The 23,617-nt window shown below is 40.5% G+C and overlaps 1 protein-coding gene across 1 annotated transcript in view; it reads right to left on the bottom strand.

The window, feature by feature from the left end:
* slit1b (slit homolog 1b (Drosophila)) overlaps nt 1-23,617 on the bottom strand; it is a 97,205-nt gene that overhangs the window by 47,593 nt on the left and 25,995 nt on the right. The window contains exon 5 of the mRNA XM_084714730.1: nt 293-364. Coding sequence (XP_084570856.1) covers nt 293-364 — 72 coding nt within the window. The remainder of the gene's footprint in view (nt 1-292; nt 365-23,617) is intronic.

The following is a 23,617-nucleotide window of genomic DNA, read 5'->3' as shown; positions in this document are numbered from 1 at the left end:
AGTGACAAATGTTGGCAGTGTTATCGTGGAATGAGTTTATTTTGAGATATATGGAGTGTTTTGGTGGTTTGAGTGAGTTTTGGAGGTGAGATTAACTGTGACTTCAGTACTGACTGATTGACTTCAAGCATGCCAGAATATAAATCCAACATAAATCTGTCTGCAAGAAGTTGATATACAACAGAAGATATATTCGATTGTGTGTTCATAGTTTTCTTATAGAAGCAGACGGGGATAGTGACACAAATGTGTGTGTGTGTGTGTGTGTGTGTGTTTGTATACGTTCACACACAGGTTTTTGAGGTCTGTGGCTCCTCTGAAGGCTCTCCTTGGGATGGCTTGGATGAAGTTTTCACTGAGGTCCCTGAAACACAAGGAAACAAAGAGAGAAACTTGCTGTTAGACTCAGATTTCATGTTGAAGTTGACTGATTTCAACATGTTTTACAGTTTGTGCATGTGTCCACACATACAACACTCTTTGCGAACGCTTAAGTTGCACATATTTTATCTATCTGGTCTCTATAATCTGAGGAGAAAGAGGTAACAACATTTGAAAAAGATGAAAACAGTCATCGCACTAAAACATGTTCCACATTGCTTCAGTTTATAATTTCATCATTTCTTCATCATCACTGGTGATCAGTTTCATTCATACTCAACAGACAAAACATCTGAGTATGTAGTAACAGCATTGTAAACATTTAATGTTTTGGATCTAAATATAACACTGAGCCGCCCTGAAGATTCATCATCTTCATCTGCTATCAGTGTATCAGTGTGGTGACGTTCAGGCCATTACTAGCTGGTTTCATACCGATCTAAACACTGTTTCCTCTTTATCTTAATGTTGTTTTTTCCCCTCAGTCTGCAGGGAATCAACCAAAATGCTCAGCCTCCAGACATGGTCACATGTGCTGGAGAAGGCCGGCCAAGCAGAAAGACAGATACAGACAGACAGTGTAGGAAAAAAAGAAGGAAAGAGCAGCGGAGTTGAAATACAAATCTAATTTTTGTGGTCTTTGAATTTTCTGAAATTATCAAATTTGTGTATCTAGCCAGAGAACTGATAAAAGCAAAGTAAAGGGATAACGATTCTGTGTGTGTGTGTGTGTGTGTGTGTGTGTGTGTGTGTGTGTGTGTGTGTGTGTGTGTGTGTGTTGTGTGTTAGATAAACCACAGAGGGGGGTGTTCATCATCTCTGGCTACCCTGGAGGACCTCAGACACACTCCATTAACGTCAGGGTCAAACCAGAGAGTCTGACAGACGGGAAAACACCCACTTACTGAGAGACCCACACAGCTGATAAAATATATGTACCATTTCACATCCTGACCCAAAACAATGTCTTTGTGATAACAAATTAAATACATACAGCAGATCCTAAACCTAAAATAAAGATATTATCAAACCAGTTAAACTGTACCAGCTTTGTTCCATTGCAAAAGTAAAACTATTCATTTGTTGACATCTTCAGAAACCAGTGTGTGGTATGATATGTCCTTTATGAACTGCTTTTTCAGTCCTCATTGCATTTATTAACACCATATTACCCTCCGGTCAGTCCTCAGTAAGCGGTGGCTGGAGTGGTGCTCGCTTACAGCTCAGCTTGAGCCCTGAAACTGTGGATTTCATCCTTTTTTGACACAGTGCAGCCAAACGCTGGACTAAAAGATGACACGTTGTACAGTGTACATATTTCTTCCTAAAATTCAAACTGGGCCTTGGACAGTAATTACACATGACTGGAGTTTCACAAGGTTATGAAAATACACTGCTGCAGCTATATTGAGCTGAGTTGCACTAGGGTTGGGCGACCAGAGGAATCTATTGTTTAGTATTTAATTTCTTGACACTTTGTGAGTTTATTTTGTTTACTGGACATAGCTGAGACTTGAGAAGACTGGAGGAGGTGGGGGGGGGGCGAAGATATCGTCAATCGCCGATGGATGGGCTGGTGATGGTCACCTGGAAAGTTTTAAAATTTTAACACCCAACCAACTAAGTTGCGCAAGAATAGCAAAGTGCAACCAAAGTTTCCCATCACTAACATGCTAACTTGACAGCTGTGCATGCTAACATTCTTTTTTGTTTACGTTCATTGCGATAATATTAGTTATTTTCTTTCATGTAAATGAGACACAGATACAGCTAGCGACTCCACAAGTCACCAGGGAAGCCTGGAGGGAGGGGGTGTGATTTTTTTTCAGTTAGATCCTTTCAAAATCTAGCTTATTCATGCTGGTTTCTCCAGCGTTACCAAGCCCAGCTTTAAATGGCCATACAGAGAATAAACCCTTTGTTTTAAAAGAGGGTTATGGCCTTTCTCCTGGCACCACCCTCAGAACGAACTTTACTTAATTTGCCCTACTTGTGGTAAAGATCTAAGAATCTGGTGCCCCTTGTCATACAATATACTGAAGTTTGGGGTCGTATAAGGGCTCCCTTGGGGGTTAAAGCACAGTATATCGGAGACGAGTTGTGCAACATGTTTAATTCTGAGGGATCTAAAAACAGTAAAGTTTCTCTCCATTTTGATCCACCCACCAATTCTATTTTCTGTTCGTCTTGAGCATCACAGTCTTTTAAGGAGGCTGCCGCGGCTGCAGCCAGTATTCAGGTCTCTGGGTCTGTGAAGCCGATCTGTGTCCAATCAATCTGTGCACTCAGTTTTCTGTCTGTTACAGTTGTTTCTGTCAAAGGTTCAGTGGTAAACCAGAGGTCTCCACCGTGTGGTCAAACCAGAGGAAGTATCACAGAGAGGTCAGCGGTTAAAAGCAGCAAGACAGCTTGAAATAAAATCCAGCTGGGCAAAACCACACTAAAGAAAATTAAATTAAACTAAACTTGACACTGGTCTGAGCTAAAAGCAAAGGTTTCACTGTGTTGTCGAAGCATGAAGCTCAGCAGTGTCTGAGACATCAAACAACCAGTGACAGAGGTGATGAGGGATTTACAGAGTGACACAACAGACAAATACAAGATGAGTCGAAGGATAGACACAGTGAACATGTGTGTGGTACAAGAAAGGGAGCGTGATACAGGGAAGAACAAGAAATCAAGAAGGGAGCAAGTAGAGGTGGTGAGCAGATCCAGAAAACAATCAAGGGATCATATATCCATCCTGGAAACACCCTGGGGTACGAGAGGAGGGGCTGAAGGATTGGGCTGACAGAAAAGAGGTCTGTGCTACTTTGCTTAAATCCATCCCCAAGCAGTGAAAGTGGATTGGTTGGGAGATTTTAAGAAAACTAGCAAATCAACCTGGGTACTTCCATTTGCATATAAATAACACGACTTTGCACACATTCAAATTGCGGCATCGCTTATGCCAAAGTCAGTTTGCGTGCAGGTAATGATCCAGTTGTTCCCATTAACTTCTGCTTACGAACAGCAGACAGCAGATCCATGGTCACATGTTGTTGACATGAAACAATAGCAGTTTAATTAGACGTAGGCAAAAAAAAAAAAAGGTTAGGTTTAGGAAAAGACCGGTTTTACAATAAAGTATGTTCAGTTTCATTGTGCATGTGCCATTAAAGCAATTCTACATTAGCTTTTAGTTTCACCCCAACTGTCTCCATATGCACACTTTCATACATGTCACCTGACATTTTTTATGCGGGGCACTTGGACGCATCTGCTCTGGACAGAAGTTATTTGGACGGCCTGGTGTATCACCTGGACGCAAAATTGAACTTATCCAATGCACCGCACACAATGTGCACGTACAGTATAGACGAATCTGGCAAAGTACCGGACATTAACAAGCTGCCATTGCTGCAGTGGCGTCTCCCTGTAATATGAGCTTGAATGAATGCCAGCCAACATAAGAAGTTTACAATTTTCTACTTTTACAATCACTTTTCGTGTAACGTCACTTTTGACGACAATGTCTAGGAAGTCAGGAAGAACCAGTGCAGTTTGGCTGCTTCAACAGTGTTAAACTTAATCTTTGGAAAGAAAAAAAAACAGACTGCAAAAGATTCACTGAGTGTACAGAGGATCACCATGTGTCCTACTGATCAAAAATGATGATAATGAAAAGTGTTCATATATTTTTAAATATATATCACACAGTACTTCATCACTCAAATGTGGTGGAGGTGGTCCATTTTTTCTCTTCTTCATTATCTGGCTGTCACAACCAACGTCCAACTACTGTGTAAAATTTTAAATACATCAATATCGCCATCCTAAATGGAAGCTTCATCTGTCACTGTTAGCAAGCACCAGCAGACACAGAGTCTCGCAAATTTGGGGTTCTCTATGGGGTTTGGGGTTCCACACCAGCGGACACTGAGAGTGACGGACGCGACGTGCCACCGCAGCAATGGCGGAACACATCATCGGATTTGTCTATAGAGATGAAATAGTATGGAAATTTCATATCATTGCCAAAACTGTCACTGGTATCAGAATTAACATAAACAAGTACTGAAAATGTTCAAAAAGCACTGATACACACACTGAAATCATTTCATCACATTTTAGTGAAAACCTCTCTCAGGTCCTTTGTGATGTCAGTGTTTTCGCCGATGTTGCATGCTGTGCCTGCATCTGGGAGACTGCTGATAACAGTAATTACTGTGAGTTCTTCAAAGCGTGGTAATCAAACACGGCTTTAATGATTATTATTAAAATTTGATTGTGTGATTCATTGCAAAACTGGTAATCGTTTCATCCCTTATACTGTGTAAAGTCGTGCTATTTGTCCGCAGATTTAAGAAACAGGGCTGAGCAACCAGAGAAATATTAAAGGGTGGGAAAGACAAACAGTAGGAGACAGTAGAGTAAGAGTAAGACAGTAAGAGTCAGAAAAGAGAAGAAATAAGACAACAGCAAGACAATGAGAGGAGTTGGAGCAGAAGAGAGAGATTGTTATGGTGATAGAGACAGAGACAGACTAGGAGGCCTGATAGGAAGAGACAGGGGAAGAGAGAAAGTTCAGTTGTACTCAAACCCAGTGAACCAAACTAATTCTTTATTTTTGTCTGTCTGTCCCTCTCGGTTCACTTCCAGTAAGCCTCATATCCATTCATGGATGTGAGCGACAGTGATGTTGTTCAAGGATTTTAGTTCTGTTTGTAACTGCGGCACAAAAAAACAGAACAAAACATAGCTCAGCTAACAAACGCCGCTGCCAACGCGACAGTTATGTGGTTTCAAAGTCTGAGCCCGTCTTTTCAGGAAACACAGCTGGCAGCTTCGTAGAACGTGCTTTCAAAGATTCACTGTCTGAGTCAACAATTTAATGGAACAAAAACACACAGCAGCACTGACAAAAGTAAAGTAAGATGTGATGGATACGCCATCTCAAGCAAATCTGAAGTCTCAGAAAGTTCATACAGCTGGTTTTCCCCTTGGAAACTGTGGTATTAAACCATGTTTACTGTTACGCCAGTAACTGCACCAGTACTTGTAACATATTTGAGATTCCCACTTGAACAACTACATACTGATGCATGGGCACCACATACACACATCTGGAGTCTTTGAAAACAGCCATGTTAGTCAGAATATGAGTTACTTTTAAGTGATGATGTTTAATGCGAACTGAAAGGGGGTTCGGTTTCTCCAAATCTTCAGTCTGAATTATCTCCACCTTTCTGTCTGTTCTGCTCAGTGGTCACAGTCGCCTCTACAAACTAGGGTTGAAAATTTTGTCCATGTTTCTCAGCAATAGTTGAAAATGTAACCAAACAATTAATCATTAATAATTCATAAGATATAAAACGCATTTTTTTCTCATTTTCCAATTTTTCATTTTAACTCGAAGTTTCCTTATTTAACAAAAGGCTCTGCAGACAAAACAATGTCAAATGAGGTGCAATGACTGACTTCCATGAATATTAATTAAATAATCATTAATATAAGCAGCGTTGTTTAGTTTTCATTGTCATTGTTTCCATCGTCCAGTTTGTGATCAGATCACCTTATTGGCTACTAACATGCAGATAAAAGGTTTGGATATTAATTCAAATTGTACTCAGTACTCAACTATGGTTTAGAAAGTAACTAAATAGATTACATAGTGTAATGCATACTTAAGTTCGAGTAAAAGTATAGTCTTGAAAATCTACTCCAGTCCAAGTATCCCCAAAAAATATTTGTAATCAGTTACTTCCACCCCTCGGTATCAGACAGAGTAAAGGGATTTTACATGTAGAGTACAGCTAAAATATACAAAATCACCACAATTTTCTTGCAAGAATAAACAAAAAAAGTGAAATATGATAAAGTAACAATGTGGAGAAAAAAAGACAATAAAACAAAAAACATACATCATACATACATGATGTAAAAACCTGATCATTCTGTATTCAGGTTAATTTTTTGGGCTCATAACGTTGCTCAACCTCGACCTGAGCAACTGAAGCAACCCCAGATCATAACTCTGCCCCCACAGGCTTGTACAGTAGGCACTAGGCATGATGGGAGCATCACTTCATCCACCTCTCTTCTTACCCTGATGCCCCCATCACTCAGGGGTAAATCTGGACTCATCAGACCACATGACCTTTTTCCATTCCTCCAGAGTCCAATCTTTATGCTCCCTAATAAACTAAAACCTTTTTTTCTGATTAGCCTCACTGACGAGTGGTTTTTCTTAAGGCTACACAGCTGTTTAGTCCCAATCCCTTTAGTTCTCTTCACATTGTGTCTGGAAATGTTCTTACTTTCACTATTTAACATAGACATGAGTTCTACTGTCGATTTTTTATGATTTGATTTCACCAAATGTTTCAGTGATCTCTGAACATGATCATCCAAGATTTTTTTCTGATGAAGATGATGTTTCACCACTAATCTTCCAGGTTTTAATCATGTGTTGGACAGTTCTTAACCCAGTTTCAGTAGTTTCATCAATCTCCTTAGTTGTTTTCTTTGCTTGATGCAGGCCAATAATTTGATCCTTCTGAAACAGAGTCACATCTTTTCCTTGATCACAGGATTTGTCTTCTGACATGGTTGTTTAAGAAATGAAAAAGCTGCTCACTGAGTTCAATAACTTGTTACTTGTTACTTGATCACTGCAGTAATAATCCAGTGGAAGGATCTTAACTGTTTGCTTATGTGATGTATAAAACCAAACACTAATGAACCTAATTATTAATGAGTATTTACAGCACACATGTATAAGACAGCTCTCTCTCTCTCTCTCTCTCTCTCTCTCTCTCTCTCTCTCTCTCTCTCTCTCTCTCTCTCATGCCCACACACACCCACATTCACCAATATTAAAGATGCTTTCCCATCAGGTTGTCAAGATATCTGTTGCCAGGACACCAAGAGGCTGGATATGATGTTTACTGGAGGGAAACACAGTCTGGTCACAGCTGGACGTGTGTGTGTGTGTGTGTGTGTATGTGTGTGTGTGTGTGTGTGTGTGTGTGTGTGTGTGTGTGTGTGTGTGTGTGTGTGTGTGTGGACAGTAGGTAGTCTCATAATATTTGCTCTCTCTTCTGCTATCTCCTCTATTCATTTTCTGATCCGTTCATCTGTTGTGTCCCTGTCCTCCCTGCCCTCCCGTCCGTCCTCCCTCCTCTTCCTCCTCTCATTGTTCCGCCGTCTCTCCTGTCGTTCCAATATCCTCCTCCTCCCTCCATCCCTCCCTCCCAGCTCTCAGCGGAGGGTGAGAAAGGTAAACTTTCCCACTCCTTCCGTGCTCGTCTTCCACTCGTCTCCTCCGCGTCCATCCGTCTCTCCAAACTCAGGGTCAAACACGGGTTACTTCAGTCAAGCTGACTGACTGGTCAGAGGGGCGTCCAAACTGTGATGGTAAATCTTTTCATGGACTAATTTGGTTGTTCTCGGTCACTGATACTTGTACTTTGGTGATCTTTCTGGCTCTTTTCTGTTTTGTTTTTATATTATATTGCTTTTCTAAATCATCCGGCTCCTCAGAAAGCATCTGAAAACTTCCCAGGTGTCACCATGTCAGTAAGCGCTGTGTGGATGTAGCTTCCACAGGGTTTTTACTGCTGTGATGATGAAGCTGAAGTTACACTGAAAACACAAAGAAACGCTCCACCGTTCTTCCTGTCTCGTATGAAGCAGAAGGAAGAAAAAGGCTCCAGAGATTTCGACAAATACAGTAATACAGAAGATGTAACGAGTTTTTGTAATGTTGAGAGCCAATAAAGACATATAAAACAAGTTTAATTGTCGAGTTTAATCACCATTCAAAGTTCATCTGCTAACCAACTTTTAACCATAGCAACATTAAAGAGCACAGCTGTCAAAGTTCACACCACTGCCTAACTGGAGGAGATGTGAGCGAGCGAACAGATGATTGCTCCAGTTTTACTAAATGAGGACTTCCTAACCTGCTCTGTGCGTCAGCCAATCAGCTGAGTGACATGACGCTTGCTTAGAAAACTGCTTGTGCTGGCTCTGGCTTTCATGCATCTCCAAAATATGGTTAAATCTGGTTAAAATTGGTGGGACATCCTTGACGTTTCTGTGTCTCCTCACCAAAGCAAAGGGAGGACAGGAGACTAATTGACAAGGAGTGGAAGAAAAAGCACCTTTTATATGATCCACAGCAGCCTTTTTATAGGAAAATCCTCAAAAAGGACAGGCTTTGAGAGGAAAAAAAGAACTTTTGAGAGTTACAAGTAAGTCCTCAAACTATATATGAAGGCAGAAAATTACATTAATTATGAAAAAATAAGTCAGACACATAATTGAATCATGTACAGAGGGAGGAATCTCCCCGCTGTGACATCGCTCATATATGTGGACAGTTGTTTATTCACATCGCCTCCAGTTAGGAAGCAGTTGTTAATTATTATTAACTGCAACAAGCCAGCTGAGTTTGGTTGTAAAAGGGACTAGAAATCAGTCCCTCCAGGATTTGATAGACTTTTTGGGGGGATTTCTTGGGGCCTAAAATGTCTGATTTCATGGCAGCTTTACTGAAAAATGGCAATACATGTTACGATGTTTTTAGGCATTTTTTGCAATGAAATTGCAAAAGAAAGTTGTGATTTTATTTTGTATGATTCACTAAAATCAAAGGCAACTTGTTCCAGGGAGAATAAAACTGCAGCCTGAGTGTACCTAATGTGAATTTACCAAAAAGGTTCAGGATTACAAAAATTCTAACAGAATCTGCTTTATTTGCAGATGAAGAAGGTAACCTTGGGGGTTATTCCATGACGTTTGCACGGCCGGACAGTTATGACTGGTAGACCTCGTGGGAAGCTACAATGATTGGTCAAGTTTGTGGGTAAGTTGCAGAGTTTGGACAAACCTGCGTCATGCAGAAGTCACAGGGATTGGTTGCATTCGAGTGCATTGTTGCAAACGCAACATCGCAACTTCCTGAAGGGACCGAGAATTATTCCCTGTCACGACAACGGTGAGCTCTTGCTTCATAACCTACGATTTTGAGAGCAAAACTTTGACCAAAAATATTGGTATAAGCGGGTTAATCAACTTGTAGGAGTGTGTTAAACAGTTGGAAGTCACTCTGCTTCGTGCCGCGTGGTTCTGTGCCTCCACGTCGTGCCTTCAAACTGTTTAACGCACACCTGCTCGTTGATTATACCTTACATATAAAGCAGTTAGTCATGACCAGGCTTGGAAAGTAATGAATTATGTGTAACAGGATTACATAATTAGGATTCAAAACAAGGTAACTGTACTCCATTACAGTTCCAGAAAAAAAAAGTGCAATCAGATTACAGATATGCCTCCAGCACACAGCTTGACAACGGCTATACAGCAGCATTAGTCAACTTGGTGAAGTGGACGGATGAAACGACACAGTCAGTCAGATCTTATATAGTATATAACTGAGAGCATTGTATTTATTTACATCTGGATTTTATATGCATATGAGACCCTTTATTGTCCCTTGGATAACACAAACTTTACTGCGTCAGCGCTCAGAAATTTAGATACAACAAAAACTAAAGTTTCTATGGTGGTTTTGCAAGGCTTTAGAGGGATTATTTATAGCTGTATATACAGAACCTGATGTGTCCTGGGGCAAAAAATCACAGCAAACACACCACTGAGAACACTGTCAGGGTCTAATGAGTTACCACTTTCTTAATCACACACAAACACTGACTCGCTCTCACACACAAACACACAAACTGTCTTGTTTGACCTCCATCCCTGCAGGTCAGCAGACAGAGTCAGAGGAACAACATAGTTAATATTTCATTGTCATAGTCTGGCCTCCTCCTCAGCTTGACACACACACAGTATAAACAGTTTAAATAAGTTATCACCTACACAACCGAAAGATACTGAGAAACAGTCAGAGGAGGAAAGAAAGGTGATGAGAGAGAGAGAAAGTAAACAAAGAAGACGGGATACACTGAGAGGGAGACCCGACAGGGTGAAGAGAGACAGAGAAGTTAAAACCAGATGTGGAGCACAAATAAGTAAACTGATGCAGCATTAGGATGCAGACAACTGTGGTCGACCAGAAAACCGCAGTTAGAGAGGACGACCCTGAGAGACCTGCCTGTAACAAACACACACACACACACACACACACACACGCACACACACACAGCAAGAGGGTGTCGGATGTAAGGAGTAAATCCTGAAACGGCTTTTTGTCTTTCGTGAGAGCTTTGTGTAATACAAGGTGGTCAGATGGTGAGCTGGCCTTCTTGCTATTGGACAAGTGCTGTGTCTTGTTTTGTTCCACTTGCCATAAGTAATGTAATTGCAACAAATGCTGTCTATATTTACAACTGCAGAATATAAGTTAATTGCACTCTTAAGTCCCATGAAATACCAACTCTGTGTTAATGTTGCTTTAAGGACAAAAGTTAAAAAGTAAAAAGAACAGCAGATGCCATTTAAAAGGAACATAGAAGGATCTGGTGAGAGAAAATCTTCTTGTTTTACTTCTGAAGCCCACAAACATTCGTTTTTATCATTTCCCTTCTGTCTTTGTGTCAGCCACAGAACTGCAGGCGGAGAGCTCACACAGACAAAACACAGCAGGAAGGGACGAAAATCAAATACAAACACACACGCACACACACCACACACACATGCTAAATATTAGCCTCACACAACATCCAGTGGAAACACTGCTGCCCCTTAATTCGACACAATCCCAGCGTGTTGCGCCACAAACACGCTACAACACACACGCACACACTTCATGGGATGTGCGTGACAGACTCACATGTTCCTATGAGTGGACACCAACACAAACATAATGGGTAAATGTACACGACCCACAGCCATACAACTGCTGAGAGGGTTCATGACCTCGTGGCACGAAGACGCCTGTCACCATGGCAACAAGCCAAACTCAGCCAGTGTGGGATGTAAATATTCTAAATATCTTCTCTGCCATCCTTGCTTCCTCGATCTTTTAATTTTGCTTTTGTCAAATAAAAGAAGTTCAAGTGTGCAATGATACAAAGTGACGTCACTCATATACACATGTCCATAAAAAGGGCTGCATGTTTTTGTAACGCACCTCATACTAATTTATTCAGTTTTTCATGTTATACTCTTATACTTTTACTTTTTATATATTATTCGCTAACAACTTGTCAAACTTAAATTTGCCTTTTTTGTTTACAATCTGAAGATGGATCTGTTAAAGTGATAGTTCACCCAAAAGTGAAAATTTGCTCATTATCTACGCACCCTCATGCTGACTGAAGTTCAGGTTTGTTCTGTTCAAAACTGTGCTGGAGTTTTGTAGGAAAACAGCATTGCAGAATCATAAAACATGTCCATACTGCTTGTCTGGTGTAATGCAACTCTCCTAAAGTCCTGACATGCTGTTTGCATGTGTTTTGTGAAGTAAAAAACTAAACCTGACCTTCAATCAGCATGAGGGTGTGTAGATGCTGACTGAATTTTCAGTTTTGGATGAACTACCGCTTTAAAAATGGACACGTAAACCAGTTGCTTTAAACCTGCAGTGTTTGGAACTTTTCTTTTGAACGAGATGGTGGAAGTTCATGACACTTTGGGTCTTTTGTCAACAGCCAAGGAAAAAAAGGAAAAGAAATGAATTCAGTTTTGAAACCATTTAAGAGAGATTTCTTAAATTGTTTCATAACATGAATAACAGATGGTGAAGCACCTACTGCAATGCCACCACACCTGTTGTCAGTGACCGTACAAAAATCAGCTCATCCTCAAGTCCAAGTGAACAAGAAGTTTGAAGAAATTCCAACAATTTGTTCTTGAAAGGACGATGCATCCAGCCATAAAAAACAAGACATGAAAGTCACAAAAAAGGTTCTTGACCTTCAGCATACAGTCATGAATGTGCACAAAAAAAATTAGGCGGATTGGTCCAGTAGTATTTGAGATTTTCTCTGAACCAGCTGTGGGTCCAGTGATTATGCACACACTGAAGTAATTACATGATAATGAAGTTATTTAAGTCTTATTTACTTTGTAAAATTTTAGCAAATTAAACAGTTGCTATTTGGAGTATGTGACATCCTATTGCTTTAAAAAGTAACCTTCGACAACAGTGATTACTGTGAGTGTGTTCCCCTCCTATCCTTTTTTATTTCTTCTCCTGTATTTTCTCATTATTCTTTCCTCTCTCCTTTTAAGTTCCCCTCTCTTCATCTCTACCTCCATCCTTTGAATTCCTTCTCTTTCTTGTCGTTTCATGTCTTTCCTCCCTACATTTCTTCGCTGGTGTGTGTCTCTCTTCTTTCATGAAGAGAGGCCGTGTTTCTTGTTTATCTTGTCACCTTGATCTCCACTTGATTTCTCCTTCCTTCATTGCGCCCGTTCTTGCTTTCCCCTCTCCCTTTCTCTTTTTCAACTTTATGTCTCTTGCCCTTCGTCAAGAGATCAGTCTTCGCCCCATCTTTCTCTACTCCCTTCCTCTACCCTTGCTTCTTTCCTAAATCACTAGCCTCTTTCCTTCCCTGCTATATTTCTATTCCCTCCCTCCATAGGGGAGCAGAGAGCTTAATTGAAAAACTCCACTGGTGGATAAGGGAAACGTGATGGGGGGGAAGAAAACAACGTGGAGGAGAAGAAAGGAAAGGATGTAGAGGAGGAAAAGAAGGACAAAAAACCCCAGCGGGAGAGGAGAGAGAATGGAAATGAAACACTGGAGACAGATGCGTGAGAGCTGAATGTGATTGTCCACTGTCCCTTTTTTTAAAATATTTGTCTTAGTGCCAATCTTAGATTAGCGACTGGCTGTTTGAACAGTGGTGCGTGTTTCTTCCCATCATGCTCTTCCCTCTGCTCTCACTGTGTCGGCTTTACTTTGGACAGACATGACAGGAGAAATCACTGCTCCTGACCTGACCTCCCACAAACACACACACACACACACACACGCACACACACACACACACACACACACACACACACACACACACACACACACACACACACACTGAAGGGCTGAAGAAAAACAGCTGAGGAGGTTTTTGTAAAGGGAGTGATGGTGTCTGTCCCCGCCGCAGATCCTGTTCACCAGTGTGAAGCTGTTACCGCAAACAGCAGGGAGCGTCCCACGGTCCCAGCTTTAAGAAAACTCAAATTATGGGAAAATCCCGATCCTGTGATGATGGATTTGAGTCCTGTAGATAATGTAAATATCAAAATGCATGCATGTGCAAATGGACTGGACACACGCAGGCATGTCTGCTGTCGGCTGGACACTTTTCATCCAAAAATGCTTGTACATTTGTGTTTTGCAAGTTAGGTTTTAGCATGCAAAGCACTATTAAGAATAAAGTAAACATAATTAAACCACAACATAAAATACATTAAAATTTTACATAAAGGTGCAGAGTGATTTACAGGGATCTAGTGGCATAATAAGAAGAAATGGAATATTCTTAAGTATGTTTTTATTAGTCCCTGTGTCCACATAGTGTTTTTTCCCCCTGAGCGCCAGCATCTTTTTTCACTTGTTCCCAAAGAGGAGGGAGCGTCTGCAGCAGCATGCAGTTGCCTAGAGCAGAGGCACTACGCCCAGCATCTTTTTTTAAGAGCGTGCTGCCAGTTCGAGCACTTCAAGTCGAAAATCACAGGTAACCAATCATATATTAGACATGGACTTGTCACCCTAGTAACCGAAAAAAAGGAGCCTCAGGCATGTCCAAACTATTCCACAAAGGGCCGAGTGGCTGCAAAGTTTCACTCCAATCAACCAACGGCACACCAGACTCGACTAATCAGCTGTTTGAAGACTGAAATCGGCTGATTAAATGTGCTCCGGCTTGGTAGGAATAAAACCTGCAGCCACGTGGCTCCTCATGGAATAGTTTGGACACGCCGTGTCTTCTTCCAGGCCTCCAGGGTCGAGGAGGTCAGTGGCTCACATCGGGCGACACCTGAAGTTGTTCACTGTCCTCTTGGATCCAATTTCTTTACAAATAAATATTAGATTATTACTTTATTACATCATTTTGTTAAATTCTGATTAGTCAATCATAGCTTTCTAAGGTGTGATCTTTCTGTATACTCTTGCTGTTCTGATCATAGATTCTCGAGGAGCAATAATTTGAAAATCGATTTTTTGTGTCAAATTAATGATTTCTTTGGTAAGTTACTGTGTAATAAGCAGGAAAACGTACTGCACAGACACTCTGTCATCATTAATGTAAATATCTTATCATTGTGATATGATGATCATTACAATTTCACAAATGAATCTGAAATTTTTTCACGGACTCCCTTGCAGAGTGCCACAGACCTCTGGGGGACCCCTAACCCCTATTTGAGAACCGCACGGCGATGTAAAATGCCATATAGGATCAAGCTGACGTCCACTGGTTAAACTGACAAGCAGCAGTCAACTGCAGTGTATCAGATGTCGCTAATTAAAAATGAATCCTATGAGTAACTTGACAAAAGGCCAAAATGAAACTTGGCAATTGCCTGGAGGATGAAGCTGGAGATAATTTATATTTCTGTAAAAAATAAAAAAAATATTACTAAATGATTTTCTAACACTTGGGGACAGTACATACAGTAGTTTATTGGATGGGGACTATTTTCTTCTATGGTGAGTATTTCCAGCTGCAGGATGGTGATTGTGGGACGGAGTCAAAGTAAACTGTAGCACCAGTGTTCAGGGTAATGAAGAAACGTGTGGCTCACTGATGTGTTTTTGCAATAATGGGACAGAGGAACAAAACCTGATATATCTCATGAAAAGAACGTGTGAAAAATAATGTAGACTACAAGCGATATGAAGACTGGACTCCCACAACAGGATTAGATAAATCAACATCTCTTCTGCTGCTTTTTATAAACACCACGAAAACCTCATGCAGGTTGTGGTACAAGGTGCATGTCACTGCTTGGCGTCAAGTCACGTCTATTTAATATCACTGATCACAGATTTGCCTTTTAATTTAATTTAAGTGCAACATTTAATTTGTATGAAAATAATACACTATTTCTTTATTTAAATGTTATACAGACTGACTTTAACACTAGAATGATATCCATGTTGGCTATTAAATGAACTAATTCAAGTATTTATTAAAAGTACAAATTGCACTCACACTTTAGTCATATTTCTTCAAGTATAACAAATACACAGACGCTGTAATGACAAAGTTGGCAAACTCACAAACTGTAAAGATCCACGTACATCCAATTATCTCACAACACAGTGAGACAGCAGAGAAGAAAATTATCACACAGGCAAAATTAATTAATGCATGTGCAGACCAACACCCACTCTCTCACTCTGCCTCTCTCTGCACACATACCTATAAATAATCATGTCACCCAGTCACACACAGAAACACTGCACACTTTTGCTGTATAGATGCAAATCTGTGTAATTAGTGCACAGACACACACGCAAAAACAGACAATTATACTGTACAAATGCAAATACAAGCAATTATCACACACATTCACAGACACACACACACACGGACTCACACACAGACGGATCACTCCAGCGTGCTCCGCTCTCTCAGTAAATTAGTCGGGTAAACAGCGAGGTCACATTCAGGTTAGCCTCTAAACCGCCGCAGCCCGGCGGCAGCTGCCATCAGCACCTCTGTCAGCTCCACGCCGTTAATTAGCCGCCCTCAGATGCCAATCAACGGCACTAATGAGGACGGCTCTGTCTTCCTGCCTAATGAGAGAAACTCTCTGAGTGTCTGAGGGGAAAGTTACTGTGACCGCAAGGACACACACGAAAAGACACATTAAATCACACGCGCACAATTTCATTTCAGGCATGCATCTTTTTTGCTGTCGACTGCTCTTGTTTCACTCAGACTTTTCTAACTTGGATCTTTTATACCTTATTCACTTCAACTCAGCTTCACATCAGAAAGGTGTGACCATCCACCAAACACCTCTGATGGAGTATTCAGGTACTTTAACTTCATTTTTTCATGGTAGTAATATTATACACATGTCAATACTCAAGTTTTCAACAAAATGTGGTTAAATGCACAACCTCCATTTCTTCACTTAAAGTCAGCTATTTCTGCAAGTTATGCAAAGTAAAAATAGAAGTTGTGTATTTAGCCACACTTTTGAAGAAACTGAGGGCCGAATTCAAAAAGAACAGACTGCGGCCGCTGATAGCACCATGCATTGTGCATCACCAGGAACCCGTTTGCGCCGTCTCCAGGTCCAATTCACGAAACCTACTGAGTTAATAATATTAAAGTGCAAACAAGCATATAAAGTTTTGCAACTTGCCCTTGTATTGCACCTGATTTCAATTATGCAAGTGAAACAGTCTAATACGAGACACATGGAGAACTATTTTCCCTGCTACGCTGCTGGACTCTTGCAGAGCATAACCGCTGTTTTATGTTGTTTTTTTGTTTCATTTGCGTTGAATGTCTGTTGTACTGTCTGTGCCATCTGCGCACATATCATGTACCGTGATGCGCTTTTGCTTTGCCTGGCTACGATCACTGCTGCCATGATCACTGGTAAGTCTGGGCATGACACAGCTTATAAATGCACTTCAGTTACCACCAGCTTTTTGAAGACGCAATAACCTTCACGCTGCTTGTGCTGCTATTTGTGAATTGGACTTTTGTGCAGTGAGGCTTATTGCATAGATATAGTCCTATGTTCTTGGCAGCGCTATTAGGGTGCAATTTCATCCATTCAGATTCTTTGGGAACTAGAAAACTCCTTTTTGTCTTATTTGCGCAGCCTCAGCAGTCGCAAAAGCCGCTCAATCCATTTGTGAATTTGCCCCTGAATGTTTGGAACATGTTGAGCAGAGGGATGGACATTAGATGCATGGACTATAATCAAAGACTGGTTAGAGATGTTTCTGTGAACAATGGACACTGAGGAAAAAAAAAGGCAATACCAGAATTTATTGTAACTGGCACTAATGCCTTCATTCCACAGCGGGGAACGGCTCAACTCGACTTGTTTTCCGTTGTTAAACATTGTGGAAATTATCTGGTGCTTCTTTTGTATCATCTTGCTTGAGGTTCCAAGTGAGCTGAGCCAAAAGACTGAAGACCACTGACTGGTCAGAGAGAGAGAACCGTCACTAAAATCGTCACTTGTGCAACAAGGACATCCTGCGCACCGACCGATTTTAAAAAATGACAGGAGGCAAAACCACACCGTAGTCAGTCACTCCTCCATCGTTTCTATCTTTTGTGTTGTGTTAAAGATGTTGTCATGACAGTTTCACCTGACATTCCCATAATGATTAGCTAAAGAAATTGAGAAGCTGCAATGACAGAATTTGTGCAGTTTTTCTAAACAAAAAAAAAAAAAAAAAAAAAAAAAACTGAAAACAATTAATTGATTATCAAGGGAGGAGAAAATCATTGATATGAAAACACGAAGAAAACTTTCTGGACTCTACCAACTGTACAGAAATATGCAGCAGTCGGTTGTCCAGTTACTCAATGACTTTTTGCCAAACATGTTGAAAGAATTTACTTCCTCATAAAATATTTAGCACTTTTTTTTTTTAAATGTTTACAGTACACATGTACTGTATTTTATATTCTTAATTTTTTAAGCCCATAAGCTCATGCATTTGCATGAGATACAAACAAAACACCAACTTACTCATAAAAGTGTGTCTCTACAGCACTAGTGGTGGTCGTAAACACCACACAGGACCTTTAAGTAACCTCAAACAGGAGCACATTCAGATTTGTGCCAGATTTGTCACTTCACCCATAAACATCAGAATGCTAGATCATCATTTTTTTCTTTACAGCTTTGTGTTGCTGTTTATTTTCGTTTAATTTCATACATTTTTTATGTTATTGCTTTGTTTACTCCTTATAAAGCCCAGAGCTGACAGGAAGTATCACTTGTCTGCTAAGTTGTTTGTCTGAAGGAGTGAATCCCATCAATCCACAGTCAAAAGCATACCTGCTGAAGCTCTGTTACGACTGGTTAACCACACAGTTCACCTCGCGGTCAAGATGAGTAAATGTGCGAGAGACATCTAGCTACACTCCCATAATTCTTGGCTTCCCCTGGGCTAAAGGGAGGTGCTGGGAGGGGGGCACCCTGGTACACGAACACACGTTCAGGCAGCCTCTGGGTATCATCAAAACACACAAAGGACTGTTTCTGGGTGTGGAGCGAAGCCTTCACGCAGCCACACTGAGCCAACAAAAAGACTGGAGGGAGAGACATGAGAGGGTAGAGTGCACATGAGAGGAAGACAAGCTGACAGGAAATCAAGCTGTGATCACGGTAATTAATCTGTCAGAAAACAACTGCAGCTTCCGAACAGAGAACAGGTGTTGATATGACAACCTGCACCAACAGTGAAAAGGTATGATGAAATTTAACACGAATCAGGTAGAGCTACAAAAAAAAAAAAAAAAAAAAAAAAAGATTATTTAACCAATTATTAAATTAATTATCAACTATTTTGATAATTGATTCATCCGTTTCGGTAATACTTTAAGGAAAAAAGGCAAAATTCTCAGATTCCGGCTTCTTACATGTGGATATTTTATGGTTTCTTTACTTGTTTATGACAGTAAACTGAAAATTTTTGAGTTGTGGACAAAACGAGACACTTGTAGAAGTAATTTTAGCCTTTGGAACACACTGATCAACATCTTTTCTGACATTTTATAGATGAAACAACTAGTCAATTAATCAACAAAATAATCTACAGAGTAGTCGATTATGAAAATAATCGTTAGTTGCAGCCCTAAAATCAGGTATTCAACTGTAGCTGCACGATTTTGTGAAATCCAGTCCTAAAATGTCTTTGTGGTGTCAATCATTCTCTACAGATGAAGCTTTATAACAGCTTTAAAATATGATCAAACTGTGCATGTTTGGGTTTATACTGAATAGAGGTTTGGGTGGTATGAATGTATTACAGTGTATCAAGGCACTAAGAAATCCCAACAGCATGATCTCCAGTACAGTCGCCAACGCAGACGCTCCTCTTTCTATTACACTGATGCAGAGATTCTGTATTGAAGCGAAGCATTGTAGTACACAGCATACGCCACAAGAGGTCAGTCTCTCTTCTGGTGAACAAGGCACTGCAGTTGAGCCAAGAAACATGGCGTCTGGAGGATAAAGTTACAGGACTAACATTTGGAGCATTTTGGATTGCAGTCCTGCTGATAAAGGCAAGCCAGCAGACGCAGCAGACTTCTGCCTGGTCAGAGTAGCGCAGTGTGTAACTTCAGTGAGCATGAGAGAGGGCGGGTGGCAGATTAATTACTGTCTATGGTGCCACAGAGTGAAGGCGAGCGCGTGCTGAACGGAGGAAAGGTTGAGCAGTGAAGTTGTCAGTCTGGCAGTAAATGTACAGTTTAGTTTTGAGTTTGTCAGTGAGTGAAGGCAGCCACTTCTCAAGACCTAATCAGAGTGTGTGCTGTTTCCCAACTGCGAGAATAGCATCACTATGGCGATCAGCTTAATGGAGTACTAGGGTTGGGCGACCGGACAAATATATTGCCTACTGATGATCAGCTGAATCCACCGCTGGCTGTTTTTTTCTAGCCAATTTTTGGGGTGATATTTGTCATTTTATTTTATAATGTAATGATCTGCGACATGCTTTCATCTAGCAAAGATATTACTAATTGCTGATCGATGGGTTGATGGTGGTCAGTTGGAAAGTTTTAACATATCACCAAACCAAACGAATTTTGTGTATCGTTCCGTCCTTTTCAAACACCGAGGAAGAATACTGCAGCATTCAAACAAACTACAAGGCTGCAGGGGGACTGGTGGAGAAAGTGTTGAATGTCCTGGTTAAGAGTCAATTTGTTTTAATCAGAGGTTTCGCCAACTGGCTCAGAGCTGGATCAGGTGACAGATGCAAGAGCTCCTAATGGGCTTTATATAAACTGGAGAACGGTGAGTGTTTTTATGGACCATTCGGGTCCCATTTCCACAGGGGTGCATTCAGACTTGGGCTCATTTGTGATGAGGTCTGTGTTTCTATTTGTTTGCTTTTTAAAATGAAGGTTCACGTCCTGGATGTCACATGAATATCCAAAATATATGAATTACTGAATGGGCAATTGTTAATTAATCAAAAAAGTAGAGTAGAGAAAGAAGAGGTTAGGGTTACTTTGGCTTCACTCGCCAATAAGTGTAATGTGAGAAACTGCTGGGAAAAAGTAATGTAGCTGGTTTGAAGAAATGATGCTTAATCTAAAGTTCTCATTTTTCCATCAGCCTCAAACGCACCATTTGCAAATACCTACAGCAAATTTACGGTAAATTTAAGGCAATTTATGACCCTAATTTCCTAGATTTTATTACAAGACCTTTTAAGACTTTTTCAGGAGCCGCGAGAACCCTGGAAAAGGAGAGATGGATATGTCAAGAGAGGAATGTAGATGAAGAGTGACTGAAGTACAGAATACGGTAATTTGGCCAAACAGAGAAAAATGCACGCAAACAAAAGGCAGGCCAGTGTGTGTATGAGCCTGTGTGTGTGTGTGTGTTACCGAGGGACATCAACCTTTATAGAGTCCATCAACACAGCAGGAGGAAAAGAAATCACTCCTGCTGGAGGAAGTGCTAATGGCTCTGCACTATGTGTGTGTCACTTTCTGTGTATGTGTGTGCGTGTGTTGATTGATCGAACATGCCAAGTCCATCTCGGCATTCCCCGATGGGAGCCAGAGTGTGAAATTGCCAAAAAGGCAAACGGCAAATAATCAGGACAGACACACACGTCCACAACGAGACTGACACACACACACACACACACACAAACACTTACTTTTACCATTTGACACGCTCATACTTTGTCTCCCTCACGCACACACAGTCACACAGTCACACACACACGTCCACCTGTTCACCCACACCTCCCTCCTGTAATTAGTTGTATTTTTCGTGGCAGTTATCCACTTTACCCCCGTCTCCCTCTGCGCTCAGAGGAAAAGTAAGAGTGTCTCTTTGTATCTGCACATTTTCTGTGTCAACCACTAAATCCATCACACACAAACACACACACACACACACACGTACAAAAACACATCGCTGTCATAAATGGATCAATCACCGAGAAAAGTTAATTAAAGCGCTCTGTTGTGTTTGCTTTTCTTTCTCTCTCTCCAGCAGTGTTTGTATGCGCGTTTCCAGGCGTCTCCAGGCAGTAGCAGATACATTCCCCCCATCCGACACTACAAACACACATTTAGAACAAAAGCCTCAGAGCACTGTGCGTGTGTGTGAGTGTGTGTGTGTGTGCGTGTGTGGGTGACACATTTATCCGCATAGTAACCAACTGAGTCCAGGCTTTCAGTTATTAAAGAAAAAAAAAAAGCTCTTTGTGTGTGTGTTCAGTTGTCAAATTAAAGCTCGACTGTGCCTACTGCTCCTGCGGGACTCTGTAAGTGATTTGTGGTACTTCTGCTGTCCGAAGGGAGACCATTTGCAGTGTTTTCTAGGTGAGAAAAATGGGTCAATTTCTGATTTGAAAACTAGGAAGCACACAGTCTGAAGCAGCAGAAAATACCCCTATTGTTCTTCTGTGTGAGTGGTGGTTTATTACTTTAAACCAAACGAAGAGGCTAACAGTAATCGCACTTACTTGATTACTTAATGCACTTACTTAACTAACATAATTTCAGGTGGCAAATAAAAATAACAAAGGCCGAAATGTATTACTCTGTTCTTTACTGTAGAATTGAATTGAATTTTGAAAACTAGAATTTTCAACAACTAAATTTCTTGTATCGTGAAATACTTTAAGACAACATCTTCTGATGGCATGAGAAAAACAAACAGTGAAAAACTTAATGTGCATGAAGATGTGTTGCTATGGTGATGTTGTATTGTTTACAAAGACTGGGATGAATTATATTAAATAAAATTAGTTTGTGTTTTTCATTTTATGTAATTATTGCAGCTATAAAATGCAGTGTTGTCTTGCATTTTATTGCAAACTTTAAATCGATGTTAAATTCCCTCCAAAACATAAATTCTCTCCAAACCATAGGGTCATAAATTCATGTCAAACACGGTTAGTGAAAGTAGAACTGCACTTGGTATATCCCTGATTTAAGATTATATGAAAAACAGTAAGCAACGACAGAAATGCCTGCCTTTTTCTTCTTGTGTGAGGGAGCTACATGGCATCCAGTTGTAAATTCTGTCGCAAGGATGGAAAAAAGTTTAAATATTTTAACTTTAGATGTTGTCAGTATTCTCTGCCGGCCTCATCTAGTTTTACAATCCTGCTCTCATCCACTAAAATGATATCCATTTTGGCATCTACCATCTACCTGAATCTATGTGAATGCAGCATACAAGCTAATATGCAATGCAAATGTTTTATGGTATGATTTCAGGGTGTGTGCAGAGGATTTATTGTACGGTGGAGGATCACTGTTCTTTGGTATCAAGTATTTGGGAAGTAGGAAGCTGAAAATACTTATTTTTGTGGGTTTACATTGCAGGATAAATGAAACCAAATGTATCTTTATTTTCCAATAACGAAAATTCATTTGGTCAGAGGTGTTCTCATTCAGTCCAGTCACACAACAACCGAGATTTATCAGAGGCAGAACAATCATGGGACATATTATAAAACTCTCAAACCCAATATCTTAAATTGTAGACTGCAGTTTGCACACAAAAAGCACTGAAACAGATGAAAAAGACAAATGTGTATTTGTGTATGAAGAGACAACTGAGTAACAATGACTGTAAACTCTGTGTGAACTTCAGTTGAGCTGTGGTTCGACACTGAAATATGGATAATAACAGCGCTCTCTCTCATTCATGGCACACTGCTCTATTTTTCCATTTAACTGCCATTTTTTAAAATTGTCATTGTTTCTTCCCCTTGTTTGACCTGTAAAAAATCAAATAAATATGAAACTAGGATTTTGCACTCAGTAGAGTGGCAACCGGGCAGCAGATGGTGAAGCACCTGCTGCAATGCTCAGTGGTAAACCGAGACTATTAGAGCTGGGACTTCAGTTCGGCCAGAACTTAGCCAGACGCACCAAAAAATGTAGCAAAATGGAAAAAGATTTTGCTGGAGTTTCTTTTTGTCGTTCTTATTTCTCTGTCTCAGTGCCGCAAACGAAGCATAGATGTCAAGTTTTATTATTCCTGTCTATTGCTGTGCTTCACCATTGGAAGTAGCTTTAAAAAAAAGAAGATTCAAGTGTCTTAAAATTGTTTTCTAGCAAGCAAAGTTGATAGAAAATTTGGT

Source organism: Lutjanus erythropterus, chromosome 3 (assembly GCF_056507025.1).
Source record: "Lutjanus erythropterus isolate fLutEry1 chromosome 3, fLutEry1.hap2, whole genome shotgun sequence".
Lineage (NCBI taxonomy): Eukaryota > Metazoa > Chordata > Actinopteri > Lutjaniformes > Lutjanidae > Lutjanus > Lutjanus erythropterus.
Note: the sequence above shows the minus strand (reverse complement) of the source record. Positions and strands in the feature narration are given on the sequence as shown.